The following is a 14267-nucleotide window of genomic DNA, read 5'->3' as shown; positions in this document are numbered from 1 at the left end:
ACAAGATCTGAAACCTGAGTTCCAGTTTCCATCTGTCTCTGGTGTTAGGTTTTGATGCCATAAGATGCTTCTGAAGGAGAAATGGCATGCTGCCCGGGCCATTCCTATTTCAAGTCACTAGCATCTGCTCGCTGTGGGCACGGCCCACTTGGAAGGCCTGCAGCATTAGGCAAGGTCCAGCTTAAACGGATGCCTCTGTTGTTCACAGAAATGGGAATGATGTTTCTCGAAAATATATGTGCTCTACATTCTCACCATTTCATATTCCATGTAAATGAATGCCTTCAAGCCTTCAAATTTTTCAATCATTAATCAAAATGCACAATAACCCACCAATGCCCATATGAAAAGAAATCCTTTTGCAGTGATGCAAAGTTGGGTCTGAGTCTGGAAAAGCACGTTTGTTAGTCCTTTGCATTTAGAGAGTCTGTATCATTTCCTACCCAGAGTATCAGGTTCTCTGACACGGTGGTGAACATACTGTGTGTGTGTGTGTGTGTGTGTGTGTGTGTTATGGGTGTGAGGGGGGACAGAAGGAAGAAAGGGAGAGAGAAAAACTCCTTTAATTAACCTAGGGAGAAATTCTTTCAGAAAACCTGTAGATATAACAAATTCCATTCCTTCAAAATTTTGGGTCTTAGAGGTGCCAGCTGGACATTTATAGGCCCTGAGGATTGAAAAGAAAAAAACAGGCAAGGAATACAAATACCCGCCCTACTAACACACCCCTATGGAAGATGAAAGAAGAGGTGGGGGCCTGAGAGTGGACTTGCATCAGTCTGACCGGTTACAACTTCATATTCTTCTTCTGTGCCCCCTCACTGTTCCTCTTCCCTGCTTGGCTGTGGGGTCCGTGTCCCCCATTCCTACACCATCCATTTACTGTGCAGCCTGTCCATGCAGTAGAGCCTCTGCTTAAAGACGTGATGAAACTTGCCTTAGAGAAAAACACTAGTCACTCTGCCCTTGACCATGGAACCCCCATGGTAAAAAATATTTCCAAAAACAGGGTAGAAAGACACTCAAGAAAATAAGAACTAGGTCCTCTGCCTGCCTATGCAACCCTCATTTTAGTTTATATTTACACCTTTTGTGTAGCTGCCTTCTACAGAGGCACAAAACTTACATGTTTATACTTTAGCTATGGTCTGAATGTTTCTATTCCCCAAAGATTCTTTTTTTTTTTTTTACTGGCCAGGCAATTAGCTAGTCCCCTCATCAGGAAAGGATATTTTTTGGTTCATAGACAGTGATCAGCAGGAGCAGCTTCTATAGTACATCTCCAAGCATTTTTTTTTTTACTATTTTTTTAGAGAGAGAGGAAGGGAAAGAGAAAGAGTGAAGCATCGATGTGAGAGCAGAACATCATGCCTCCCGAATGGCCCCCCACTGGGGATCAAGCACACAAACTGCAAATGGGGCCTGACCAGAAATCAAACGGGAAACCCTTTGGTGCATGGGATGATGCCCAACCAACTGAGCCACAAGGGCCAGGGTCCCCCAAAATTCTTAAGTCAATGGTATTGGAGGGTGACTGGGTCATCAGGATGAAGCCCTCGTGAATGAGATTAGCGCCCTTAAAAGAGAGACCCCAGAGAACTCACTTGCCCCTTCAGCCACAGGAGGAAGCAGCGAGAAGTCTGCAGCCTGAAAGATGGCCCCAACCGTGTTGACCTCAGACTTCCCAGTCTCTAGAACTGTGGGAAATCATTTTCTATTGTGTATAAGCCACCAGTCTATGGCATTTTTGTTATAGCAGCCCAAATTAATTAAGGCAATTATATGTATATGTGTGTGTGAATACATGTTTTTTAAATATGTTTTTATTTGTTTCAGAGAGAGGAAGGGAGAGGGAGGGAGAGAGAGATAAACATCATTGATGAGAGAGAATCATGTATCAGCTGCCTCCTGCACACCCCAACTAGGAACCCAGCCCACCTCCCAGGTATGTGCCCCAACAGTGAACTGAACTGTGACCTCCTGGCCCATAGGTCAATGCTCAGCCACTGAGCCACAATGGCCGGGCAATTATATATATTTTATATTTTGAAAAATATAAATATTTCTTGGATCAAATAGTCTTTCCACAGAACTACTTTCTCCATTTCTTTTCAAAACAGTGGTGATGGCTGCTATTTGAATCCTTTCTTGGTGACAATCTATCAGCTAAGTTTCCCAGCTTTTCCCAGTGCCCTAACTTCACTCATAGGATAGGCAAAGCCATTTATTCCCAAACACACTCATTTCCTCCTGTCTCTGAAAGTGACAAGAGTGTTGGCCAAAGAATAAATGGATATGATTTTTAAAAACCTTTTTATCCAATTCTTCCTGTAGAATGAATGAGTGCTAATATTCTATTCTCTTAATTAGTGCACAATCCATGGAAGAAGTGTGATTCAGATGCTTTTCAAACTTGAATATGCACACAGATCACCTGGGGACCTTGTAAAAATGCAGGTTCTGATCCAGTAGGTCTGGGTTGTGGCCAGAGGTTCTACATTTCTAATAAGCATTTCCAAGTGGCAAAGTGGCAGGAGGCAGGCAGAGAGGCACCTGGGTGGTGGGAATGTGAAAGAAAGGCCTGAGTAGAAGAGCAGGCCTAGCTAGTCTCACCTGCAAAAGGGGCACGGCTGGCGTGGCTCAGTGGTTGAGCATCGACCTATGAACCAGGAGGTCACGGTTCAATTCCTGGTCAGGGCGCATGCCTGGGTTGTGGGCTCAATCCCCAATGTGGGTCATACAGGAGGCAGCCGATTGATGATTCTCTCTCATCACTGATGTTTATATTTCTCTCTCCCTCTCCCTTTCTCTCTAAAATCAATAAAAATATTTTTTTAAGGAAAAAGGGAGTAGGAAGCAAAGCTGGAAGGGAGACTATAGCATTAAAGTGGTTTGAATGTCACAACTATGGGAAAGAGTAAAAAAATTCAAAGGGAGAGAGAAAAACACGAGGTCAAAGTTGGAAGAACTCAAAGGACTCTCAAATCCAGGCAACACAATCGCCAACACTATAGTCAAGGAATGTGACACAGTTGGCTCCCTTGGAAGTCTAGTGAAACAAGACTCGGACATGTCACCAAGTGCCAACCCAAGCGATGGCGCAGCACTGAATCTTCCCCAGGGCTTAAAGAGCTGGGTTTGCTCATGCAGCTTTATCTGAAACGCATCACAAGTCAAATTTCACAAAAGTGAGAAAACCAACCTAAAATGGGGTAGCAAGTAAGGCCTTTCCATCTGCTAAGACTGAAGTGCCAGCCACAGCAGCACCCCTCTGCTGGGAGCGGTGCAGGTGGAGGAGACCAAGAGGGACCCCGCACTGCCGCTGTGCCAGCCCAGCCAAGTCGGCCAACCAGGGACGACCCAGGTGTCTCAGGTGGGATGCACTGGGTTTGGTGGGAGACACAAAAAAACAGAGTGCCCTACCCTGGAGGGAAAAAAAACTGCCAAAAAAACAAAAACTGGGAAAATGGGTGTGGGAGGGAACCTTTTAAATATTTATAAGGGATTTTCCAATACCTCTGTATGGCATTTGTTTCTCTTGCCCTTGCCAAAATGAAATTATCTACACTAATAAAAGAGAAAGATGCAAGTTGACCATACCTTCGCAATGCCCACCAGCCAATCAGGAGTGAGTACGCAAATTAACCCAACAAAGATGGCGGTTTAATTTGCACACACAGGCACTGAGCAACCTGGGTGGGGCGGAACACTGGCGTCGTCGCCATGACAACAACGCAGGCGTTCTGCACTGCCCCAGCCACTCCAGGCCTCTGGGCAGCATGGGAAGGCGGAAAGGCGACTCCCAGCCAGAGGAAGGAAGGCCCATTCTTGCGTGAATCTTCGTGCATCAGGCCTCTAGTTTTCCTATAAAGAGCACTGTGAACAAGCAGGAACTCTAATTAGCAAGGGTGTGGCCCAGCGGGAGCCACGTAAGGGCCATAGTGTAGGATGCAGCAGGCTTTGCAGCTTGGATCTGCCACTGACCAGCTTGATAACCTGGGCAGCATCTTTGAGTCTCAGTTTCCTATTCTGTCAAAGGAGTTTACTAATGCCACATACGTAGGATTGCTGTGCCACAAGCAAATTGAGGTCTATAAAACTTGCAAAATGCCTAGCACATAACAGAAATGTTAAAGGTCAATCTCTCAGTGTCTCAGTTCCTTCTGAACCGCATTGATCACTAATCTCAAGAGACCGATCCTGGCAGGGGCACTCACCTTTTCTTGCAGAAATGTCACAGAGTGGACTCTGTGTGCCCTGCTGGTTCAAGGAGTGTCTTATACTGTGTGCATAGGTCACTGGGCCATGAATTTTTAGTTTTATTCCCAACTCTTCATTGTCCCCACCCATGTTTTTCCTAGTTACCTCCTCACCCTGTGTTTATGGTAATTACACCACCTGTCATACTTCACATATCCTGCTACACTGCCTCAAACCCTTGTTGAATAATAAGTCTAAACATATACTTGTGCAAAGGGCTCAGAACAAAGAGAAATAAAAGATAGTTTGAAGATATAAGAATTAAGCAAAAGTTAAAGCCTAGATTCTTTTGTCCCTTAAGATCATGATATTCACACGGAAAGTAAAAGAGTTTAAATGAATTCTGAATTCAAAATATTAAACTATATTTAACCAAATTACCATATTTTCACAACTTATGTAAATTCTAAGTAAATTCTTCCCTATCTGGTATTGATGGCAAAATATCCTACTCAGCCTTAGTTAAGAAATCAAACCTACGCTCCAACATTAATGTGCAGTTAGATCTAAGGAGATGCTATATCTAACTTCATTCTAAAACAAGGTTCTCCACCTTAGCTGCACACTGAAACTGCCTAGGGAGCTTTAAAGAGTACTAATGCCTAGATCCCTGCCCCAGGGATGCTGATGTAAACTGGTTTAGGGTACGGCAGCTGCCTCAATCCCACGGCTGCAGCCCTGGCTTTGTCCGGAAGGTTATCCAGAAGGACATCCGTAAGGTCATTCGGCTGTCCAGTCTAATTAGCATATTGTGCTTTTATTATTATAGATGATTTGGTATCTGTGTTTATCTAAGTACAGTTCAGTTGAAGGCGGGATTAGATATGGAGAAAGTCTGGATATTTTGAAGACAGGGAAACATTTTAAGAAATTAGAAAAAGGGAAGCATAAATTCTATGATAGCCTCAATAGGTGTGCCCAGAAGTTTGAAAGCTGTAGAAAGCAGTTGTAAAGAGGTAAAGTGTCATGGAGCTGGAGGTCTGGAAAATCCCAAGAAATCATGATGGGTAAATATCTATTTGCTGACAGAATAGGATGTACTGGTACATCCTGGGGTTTTGATCATGATGTCACAAAATTGGGCACTCTGCAAAAACTGTCTGAAAACAAACTAAAGAATTTTGCTTGGAAATGTAGAAGCTGCCAGTGTAGTTATTTTCTTGAAAAGGAACGAGGAGGGGAAAGAAAGCAAAGAATAAAACAAAGATGTTGAAATACTACAGGAAAACTCCATGGGGAAGAGCCATTTTCTTTTAGTTGGCTACAACTAACAGTGCTTCAGCAAACAGCCAGAAGGATGCCTGGGAGGTTCTGAAAGCTCTTTAGTTGGCCACGGAATCTGAATCAGACTCAGCCATCAACTACTGTGTGATCAGTTAGTTGTCAATCATTGGGAGTACTGTTAAAAGTAAAGTCCAAGACTTCGTTAACAACAGGATCACGAAGAACTTTTCTGGTCAGCCAATTGATGCTGCTGGAAACCGCCAGACCAACTGTGGGCACTGCTGCTGCGTTGGGTATTATCACCAAAAGATGAGAACGGGCGGAGAAAGAAAGGTGCCTTCTTTGTTGTGGCCCCTGTCCCATGCCTGGTACAGTCTGCAGTCTGGGATTCTGCCGGTGAACAACTCTCCTGCAAAAGTGGCAGAAACCCCGCCTGCCACTCTCTTGCCTTCCTCCTGGGTTTTCAGAGTCTGTCTTTTACAGCAGCAGCTTAATGAATCATGGAAATAACCAAACCAAAATAAGAAAAAAGATAACACAGGAAAGAACCCAAGCAACAACGGTTTTCCAGAAGTCTAAAAGATGGCAAAAGTAGGGTATTAAAAGAGAGAGAGATGTAACTGAACTTGTATTCAATCTGGGGAGGTTGTCCCATTTTCCCCTATTCTGAAAATGTTGGGTCTCTTTGTTACTGAGCACATGTAAGTCCAGAAACATGTGTTCTTGCAATGTCAAGTTCCACTTACTTTAAAAACAAAAAGAGAGATGTATTCACCATTTTAGAAAGCCATTTCCAACAAAGGTATAAAAACACTTAAAAGTAAATTTAATAAGTATATTTAATTACCTGAATCAACTATGATATAACTTTTAAATTTGATGTTCCAAAAATGAAAATTGTTTTCTCTAGCCAAACCACACACGTTCCCAAAATAATGTAACTTCAGAGCTGTACAAATAACTTAGTTTTCCATATATAGTATTTATTCTCTAATTTCTTAAAAATGCATGTCATCAAAATATCCAAAAATTTGCCATTTCTAATTTTGCTCTCAGTTGGACTAGAATTGGGTAAATACAAATACCAAATCACATGAAAATAATTAAAAGCTAAGTAGCAAGGGACAAATGACAGCACAGAATTCAATGATTAATACCTGAAATGCTCAAAACAGTGCCATAAGAGTGAAGGGGGCCTATATTTGAATTCTGTATCCTTGCTATAAAATATTCTATAAGACAGAGCCAAATGTAATTTGTTACCACATGTGATGAGGACTGAGCTGGAATGCAAATAATTAATTTACTAATTAGAAAGTTCTTTAGTTCAGGAAGAATAGAAAAATACTTTCACTGATACATTAAAGAAAACACACATTATAGCTTCCAGCTTTTTAAGCTTTTGTTCTCAAACTGGTATAAATTTTTCTACAATAAACAAGATATGCAAAAATATCAACATAATTATAGAGATTAGATAAAAAATCACAAGATTTTCTTAAAAAATTTTAAATCTTAATTAAGAGGAATAAAAAGAAAAACCTAGAGGAACTGCTCAGAGGTCCCCAGATATTATAATTTTTAAATGGTTAGGGAATTAACTAGCCTCTCAAATTTTATTAAAATAAATAAATAAACAAGAATAAAGATGTAGTGGGGGCAGGCTGGGAGAGGTCAATGGGGGAAAAAGGGGACATATGTAATACTTTCAACAATAAAAAAAAAGACGTAGTAAAAATAGCAAAAAAAAAATTACCATTAGGCAAAGTAAATATATAGAGTTTTATTCTCCAAAATTACCTTCAAATCATAGCTAATTCGTTCCTCTAATAGAAGGAAGGAGGACTGAAAAGAAGGAGAGAAAAGGTAGGAGGAGAGGAAGAACGGAAAGGAGAGGGCGAGTAAGGAGGGAACAGCAGATCAAGAGAAACAACAAATAATAAAATAGCACTACAGCAGAGAGCACAAGGAGGGCAGTGGCTTTGTTCGGAGGAAATAAAGTTCTTGATTTATCTACAAATACTATCGAGATGAATAAAATATCTTTACAGAGAAGCTACAGGAAGAGAAGGAATATACCATAATTTTTCTAGCTCCACTAAGAAGCTCTGTCCTTGTGTACACAGGGGAAACAGATGGCACACTCTACACTCAAACCTATGCATTGAGAGTGGACTTTCATTGTTACACCGCAATATTGGAGTGGCTTGACTCTCTCCTAAGTTTAAATAAAGCATAATTTGCTAGTAATTACTGTTTTTGTCCAAGCAATTTTAAAGCTATTTCATTAAATAATTAATTGTAAAATATATATAGTCACAGAACTTTGATGATGAAAATAAAGTAGGATTCCTTAGTGAATGAACAAGGACACTGGGACCAGAGGGAAACTGATTTGTCCAAAGTCCTTGATCCCAGTGAACATCACAGGCCCCCTGACTCAGGAGCTCTTTCCCTCTACCATAAGTTTCAGCATGCATCAGTTTTGTATAGCTTTTTTAAATGACTTTGCTCACATTTGTCACCCATCACAAACTAAAATATTTTAAAGATCATTACATATTAGTTTATAATCACTAAACTAGATTTTTTTCATTTATTTTTGTAAGAAACAAGCACTTTGCCTGGCCCCAGAGTCTTGACTTCTACACATACAGCTCACCTGCCCCTAGAAATTAAACTGTAAGTTTTGGTGGCATTGAAGTATGAGCAAGAATGAGAAAATGCTACTCAGTTTTCTATGACTAGGTACCAAAAAAAAAAAAAAGACTAAAAATATGAGAACTCAAGTCTAGAGGAAAGAATGAGAATGATATAAAGTCTAAAAATCAGAAATAAAGTCAAGCACAATACAGACCCAAAATGTTAATCAATCCCTGGGAAAAATAAAGGAGAGTGCTCCGAAGGTTGGAAGAGTGGGTTTTAGGAGAAATAAAGGGACTATTCACATTTATAGAATTCATTGTCACCTGGTGATAAAGATTGAAAAGACAGATGATTTTAGAAAGAGCAGATTAATCCCTCGCTCGAGTAATGGATTTTAAGGGAAGTCAAGTGTGCCCTGGAGCAGCATCCCTAACCTTTGAGGTTGACCACAAACCAGAGAACCAATTTTTTTCAAGAAACCTCGAGGCCATCTTCACATAGACAGTGGGTCTGACCCTTTTAGCAAATTTTAAATTCCTACTGGGAAGTAAGAACGCCCTCAATGAAATATAAATGAGAGAACCTATCGCTCTACTAAACCATTTCTAGGCAAATAGAAGGGAAAAGTGCGGAAAGAGATCCATAGCTAAAAAAAAAAAAAAATCTCACCAACCCAGTAAAAAAAAATAAAAACACTCAATTACTAGTCAAAGGCTCCCCAAGAAACAGGAACCCATTTTGTTTTCCCATCACCTAGTTCAGGTTTTACTCTCTAGTGAGGTTTAATAATTATAGATTTAACACATTCTGCTCTAAAACTACAAATACCTCCCAAAGGATGTTAAAATTAGTATAGTCATTTATACTACTGCAGGATTAGCAAATATGGGAATGACAACAAAAGTGGGATTAACAAATCTCAGAAATTATCGAAGCATCTAGGTTGGGATAGTTAGGCATATAGAACAGGCCAGTGACACTCCCTTAGCTCCTGGAAAATTAACCACCAAGATCTTCATACCTAGAAAGATTAGGATCTAGTTAAGGCCAAAGTCCAACACATAGATGGACATGTAAAAGAATGCATGTGCTATTCATTAGCTTTAGATCAACTAAATGCTATTCATGTGTTGCCAAGGAAAACATTTATTCTAAAGTGTTTTAATTGCTGTTAAAATGAAATGAATGTCTAGTGAGCATATACTTTTGTCCTCCCATATAAACACCCAAAACTCATCCTTTTCATGGGCCTTTATAAACACAATAGAGAGACTCGTTAAGTATTTACCAAATAAATTAATACATGTGTATTAGATCTAGAACCAAACTGCCTGTGAGGAATATTACAGTGCTCATTTCAATGGTACAAATTTTATTTAAATATCCAATTATTTAGCACCAATGACCTCATCTAACGTTCTTCCCTTCATTTTAAGAGAAGCTGGCACTATAATTATCACTTTGCTTCGGAAATCATGAAATCACTTCAACCCTTCTTCAGCCAAACCTGGAACAAATTAATTCTATGATGGCAGGAAAATCTCCTAACAGCCTCCACCCCACACAGAAGCAGAGTTCAGAGCCAGCTGTCCAAAACTGTGCTGTGCCTTCGTATCTGGCCTCTGTGTGTAAACCCCACCTTACTCTGGGAGTTGAGGTTCAGGGGGGGTAGGAAAGGGTTGAGAGTATGGGGTGGGAGGTGATACAGTTTCAGCAGGGGAGGCAGATGTCCCAATAGCCAGCAGAGAGTTGATAATTGCCACTTCTATGACATAACACTCACACAAGATAAGGGTTCCAGTGACTATTGTTTCTTTTAAGAACAATGGCTTCCAGCTAACACATGGCACAGAGTGAAATGATGCAGAGCACTGACCTGCATATAGTGCACACACACACACGGAATTAAAGGATGATGAGGACACCAGATGTCCAAACACTACCAAAATGTGAACCCACAGAGATAATAAAAGTGCGGGTACCAGCAGCACTGGAAATGGAAAGGATTACAGCAACATTGCACCAGACAATCTCATGTGCCAATAGCTAGACCACAAAAGCCTGGCACCGTTAGACAACCTATACTATATATTCCATTTGTTTTTGTTTGCAAAGGACCTGGCAGTGAGATATCCTAAAGAACCATCATCATCATCCCCACCCCATCTCTAGAAATATCAAGGTCAAAGGCTCAAGATAAAAGAAAGATCAAAGCAATAAAACAAAATACCTTCTTAAATGAAAATAGATAATCATCCTATAAATAAAAGGCTAATATGCAATTCAACCAAACAGCAGAACGACTGGTCGCTATGATGCGCACTGACCACCAGGGGGCAGACACTCAACACAGGAGTGTCTCCTGCCTCCACAGCAGCGATAAGGATATCCAACTGACAGCTTAGGCCCGCTCTCCAGGACATCCCCCAAGGGATCCCAGACTGTGAGAGGGTGCAGGCCAGGCTGAGGGATCCCACCAAGTGCACGAATTTTGTGCACCGGGCCTCTAGTGCATATATATTAACACAATATGGGAACTAAGGGTGGTGGGGGGAGATAAATTAACAGGAATAAGCAAATCCACAAATCCTATGACCTCAGATTAATGGCGTTAAGCATAAAGACATAAAAGCAGCAATCCTTATACTGACAGCTCCGCCTATATCACAGGTACCTCCAAACAACACTGATAGGCTTCCTGGAATGACTGTCTCCTGTGACCTCCACTTGGACCCTTACACAGCTACCATCCCTTAGAGCCGATAGCTAATAAAAAGCCAGCAGAGGGAAACACGGATGCTTTGGGCAACAATGAGAGCTTGGTGGAGGCCAGGGACCACGGCACTGGCCCAGAAGGCGGGTCCCAGAACTCAGACACTGTGAACATAAAGCTTATCCATATTCTGTACAGTATTCTGCTGGTGGCAAAAGGATGGCTGTGAGACCTACAACAGGGCACCACAACCAAATACATGGGCAAATTCTTCAGTGATATTTCCCAACAGTGCGTAAGTTTAAAGGTATACTCCAAAGTTTTTAAAAAACAAATGTATACTTAGGATAGCTGTAGAATTCGAGGCTCCTAAAGCCATCGTAGAGACCTTCCCATTCAACTCTCTTTTAAAATAGGGCAAAGTTGTCAGGTAACTTGACTACAGTCAAAAAACAAGTTAGTGGCAGAAGCAGGACCTGACTCTCCCCACAGTTCATTCAACACTTTTTCCACTCAGGGAAAGTGACCTTGAAAACCAGTCAGATGATAAAGGCACCATTTTATTGGTCACGGTAACAGCAAGCCACACAAGTACACAGTAACAGTTTCAGTGAGAGGAAAGCACCTGGAGGGTGAAAGCCTTTAATGTATCCAACATTTTTTAAATTAACATTAAATTATGGAAGCCCTTGCTTTAATCTGAGTTTTTGCTGGCAATCTGATTCTTCAATCCCAGTGAAATCTATGCCTTGTGTAGCTTAATTTAAAATGTAAGGCCAAACAGATCTGGAAAAGTACAGCCTATCCTTGTACTTAATTTATACTATAGTGTGCTGTAATTAAGCCTGAAATAAAAGCTATATTCTGAGTAAAGACAAAAAGCTCTTGTTAATGGCATTCCATTCCTAATGTAGAATATAACAAAAGCCTTCTTCATTTGGAGCCAGCCGTCATTATAGTTTGTAGCTTCTATGGGGCTGTTGGACTAATATTTGCACTGGGATTAGTGTTGGGATAACCAATCAGTTAACTCTTCCACTGTGGTCTTCTATTATTCTCAAATAAATGGCCAAAAGGCAAAGAAGAAAATTGGCAGGCAGAACGACAACTATATTTATGAGATTAAACTCGCAAACCCTTCACAGTTTGCCGGGCAACTAATAAACCATTTGCCAAGCTGTTCATTTAATAATGAGTCAGTTAAGCCAAAAGCAAATGTTCCTTCAACCAACCAATGCTACCAGCATTACAGCCACGCTGACAAGCTCCAATTATTTATGTGGTGTACTTCATTTACAATAAGAAGTACAAGTTGCTGTGCACTAAAACAACAAACTCCTCTGATTGGCCAAACACAAGCTACCCTGCAGTATTCTGAGTAACTGGGTGGGATCTGTAGGCGATTTCATAATTCAGGAAAGCCAAAACGACCAACGCATTGTTTGGGGAGTAATTCCTGTTTGTGTCACAATTCTAGACCCAGGGCCAGGAGCTCCCCACCTCACCCTGCAGTCAGTATCACATGGCCTTAGATCATGTAACTGGGTCTGTTCCCTGGTTTTATAAACTGGTGTCAACACTGAGACCATCCCCACCCAGGAGTTATGAGGGCTGAGCAAAATACTGTTTGTCCAAGCACAGCACGTTGTCCTCTGCAACACAATCAGAAGGTACAGTGTCATTAATCAGGGGAGGGGAAAGTGTGTGGGCTGCCTTCTGAGACATGCACGTCTCAAATCCCACCACGCTGCCTCAGCTCTCTCCTCTCCTGCTACTCCCACCCATTCCACAGACCCAGATCTCTTCACTTTTACTTACTAGTAGCTCATCCATGCTGGTCTGGCATTTTTCCAAGTTGATCCGCTTTATTGCCACACGTTCTTGCCTGGGTTTGCACAGGGCAGCCTGAACCACAGCAGTAGCTCCACTGCCTGAAAGGAAATAGAAACAACATAAGCTATCAAATGGCACACTTTCTGGTAACTATTCACGACACCCCCCTTCACCAATATCTATTTTTTTAAAAGGTCTTCTATTCAAAGTATTCAAAGCATTACTATTTGACATCTTTTTAAAGAATTTCTTAAGTAGGAAAATAATTATCTGGAGGAGGGAAAAAGGAAACACGGGAGTTTTCCACAGTTTACAAAGACAGGGCTAAGGCTCCCAACCCGGAAGGTGACCCCCATCAAAAGAGCTCACTTCCATACAGTGTGTTTACTGCCGCCCACAGCAAAGGGACATGAGCATCAAGTGCAACCCTGCACGGCCGCCATCCCCATCCGCAGGTCCTGGTATTTTCTAACATCAGTGCCTTTTAAAAAGCTCAGGCTCTTCTTCCACTTCAGCCCAAACCAAACCACTTCAGCCCAAGCTACTTCACTTCAGGGTTTCCATGCGGTGCTGTGACAACTCACTTGTCTGCTCTGAGCACCCTTGGAGCCTATTTCTTCTGCGCTTGCTCTACAATTAGGAAAACAGACATCCACCTGAGTGGAAAGCGCGGCTTCCAAGGATGCCAAGGAAAAGGATGCGAATGTGTAATTACAAAAGCTGTCGGCATCCACGTGAATTGAATTTCCGATTCCTAAGGTTTCCCGATCGCTACCTAATGCACTCAAACTCCTAGGAGACTGAGTCATGTCGTTATTCATGTTTTAAAAGAGCAGAATGTAGACATGTAATGATTTGTGGCAGAGCACAAAGAGCTCCTCATTGGATTTATATTCCATGGGGGCAAAAGAGACCTCTAGGTTAAGGCATCTCCACTCTGCAAAGAATCCCAAAGATCTCCTCCCAGTCGCATAGATCCGTGGTCGGCAAACCGCGGCTCTCGAGCCACATGCGGCTCTTTGGCCCCTTGAGTGTGGCTCTTCCACAAAATACCACGTGTGGGCGTGCACGTACAGTGCTATTGAAACTTCGTGGCCCATGCGCACAAGTCGGTATTTTGTGGAAGAGCCACACTCAAGGGGCCAAAGAGCTGCGTGTGGCTCGCGAGCCACGGTTTGCCGAGCCACAGTTTGCCGACCACTGGTATAGATCCTCTGCCACTTGAAGACTGGCGATGAGAAGCACGGCCTGTGCTCAGGACTGTGCACAAGGGGCCCAGGAGTGACCGCGTACCATCCTCCTTACAGTTCTGTTTTTTTCAGGCACAGCCTCTCCCATGAGTCATCCACTATCTTCAAAAGGGAGAATAAGCGTCTTTTGGCCGTAAGGAAGAGGTCGGTATTAGGTTGTCTTACGTATGTGACAGGAAGGCAGGGCATTTCTAGTGCAGATCCAGGCTGTATCCCACAAGGAAGTGCACGAATGGGGGTCTGTAGAGCTAAAGTTCTGCCCTTTCTCCTGCCCTGCGGCCTCATTGTCAGCTCTGATCCCTAAATGACCCACCCACTCGAGCAGATCACCCTAATGCTCC

General features: G+C 42.1%; 1 protein-coding gene across 1 annotated transcript in view; it reads right to left on the bottom strand.

Annotated features, from left to right (window-relative positions):
* The window catches only part of STK39 (serine/threonine kinase 39), a 228171-nt gene that overhangs the window by 190119 nt on the left and 23785 nt on the right, over positions 1-14267 (bottom strand). The window contains exon 2 of the mRNA XM_023743558.1: positions 12662-12774. Coding sequence (XP_023599326.1) covers positions 12662-12774 — 113 coding nt within the window. The remainder of the gene's footprint in view (positions 1-12661; positions 12775-14267) is intronic.

The sequence above is a fragment of the Myotis lucifugus genome, unplaced genomic scaffold (assembly GCF_000147115.1).
Source record: "Myotis lucifugus unplaced genomic scaffold, Myoluc2.0 scaffold_5, whole genome shotgun sequence".
NCBI lineage: Eukaryota > Metazoa > Chordata > Mammalia > Chiroptera > Vespertilionidae > Myotis > Myotis lucifugus.
Note: the sequence above shows the minus strand (reverse complement) of the source record. Positions and strands in the feature narration are given on the sequence as shown.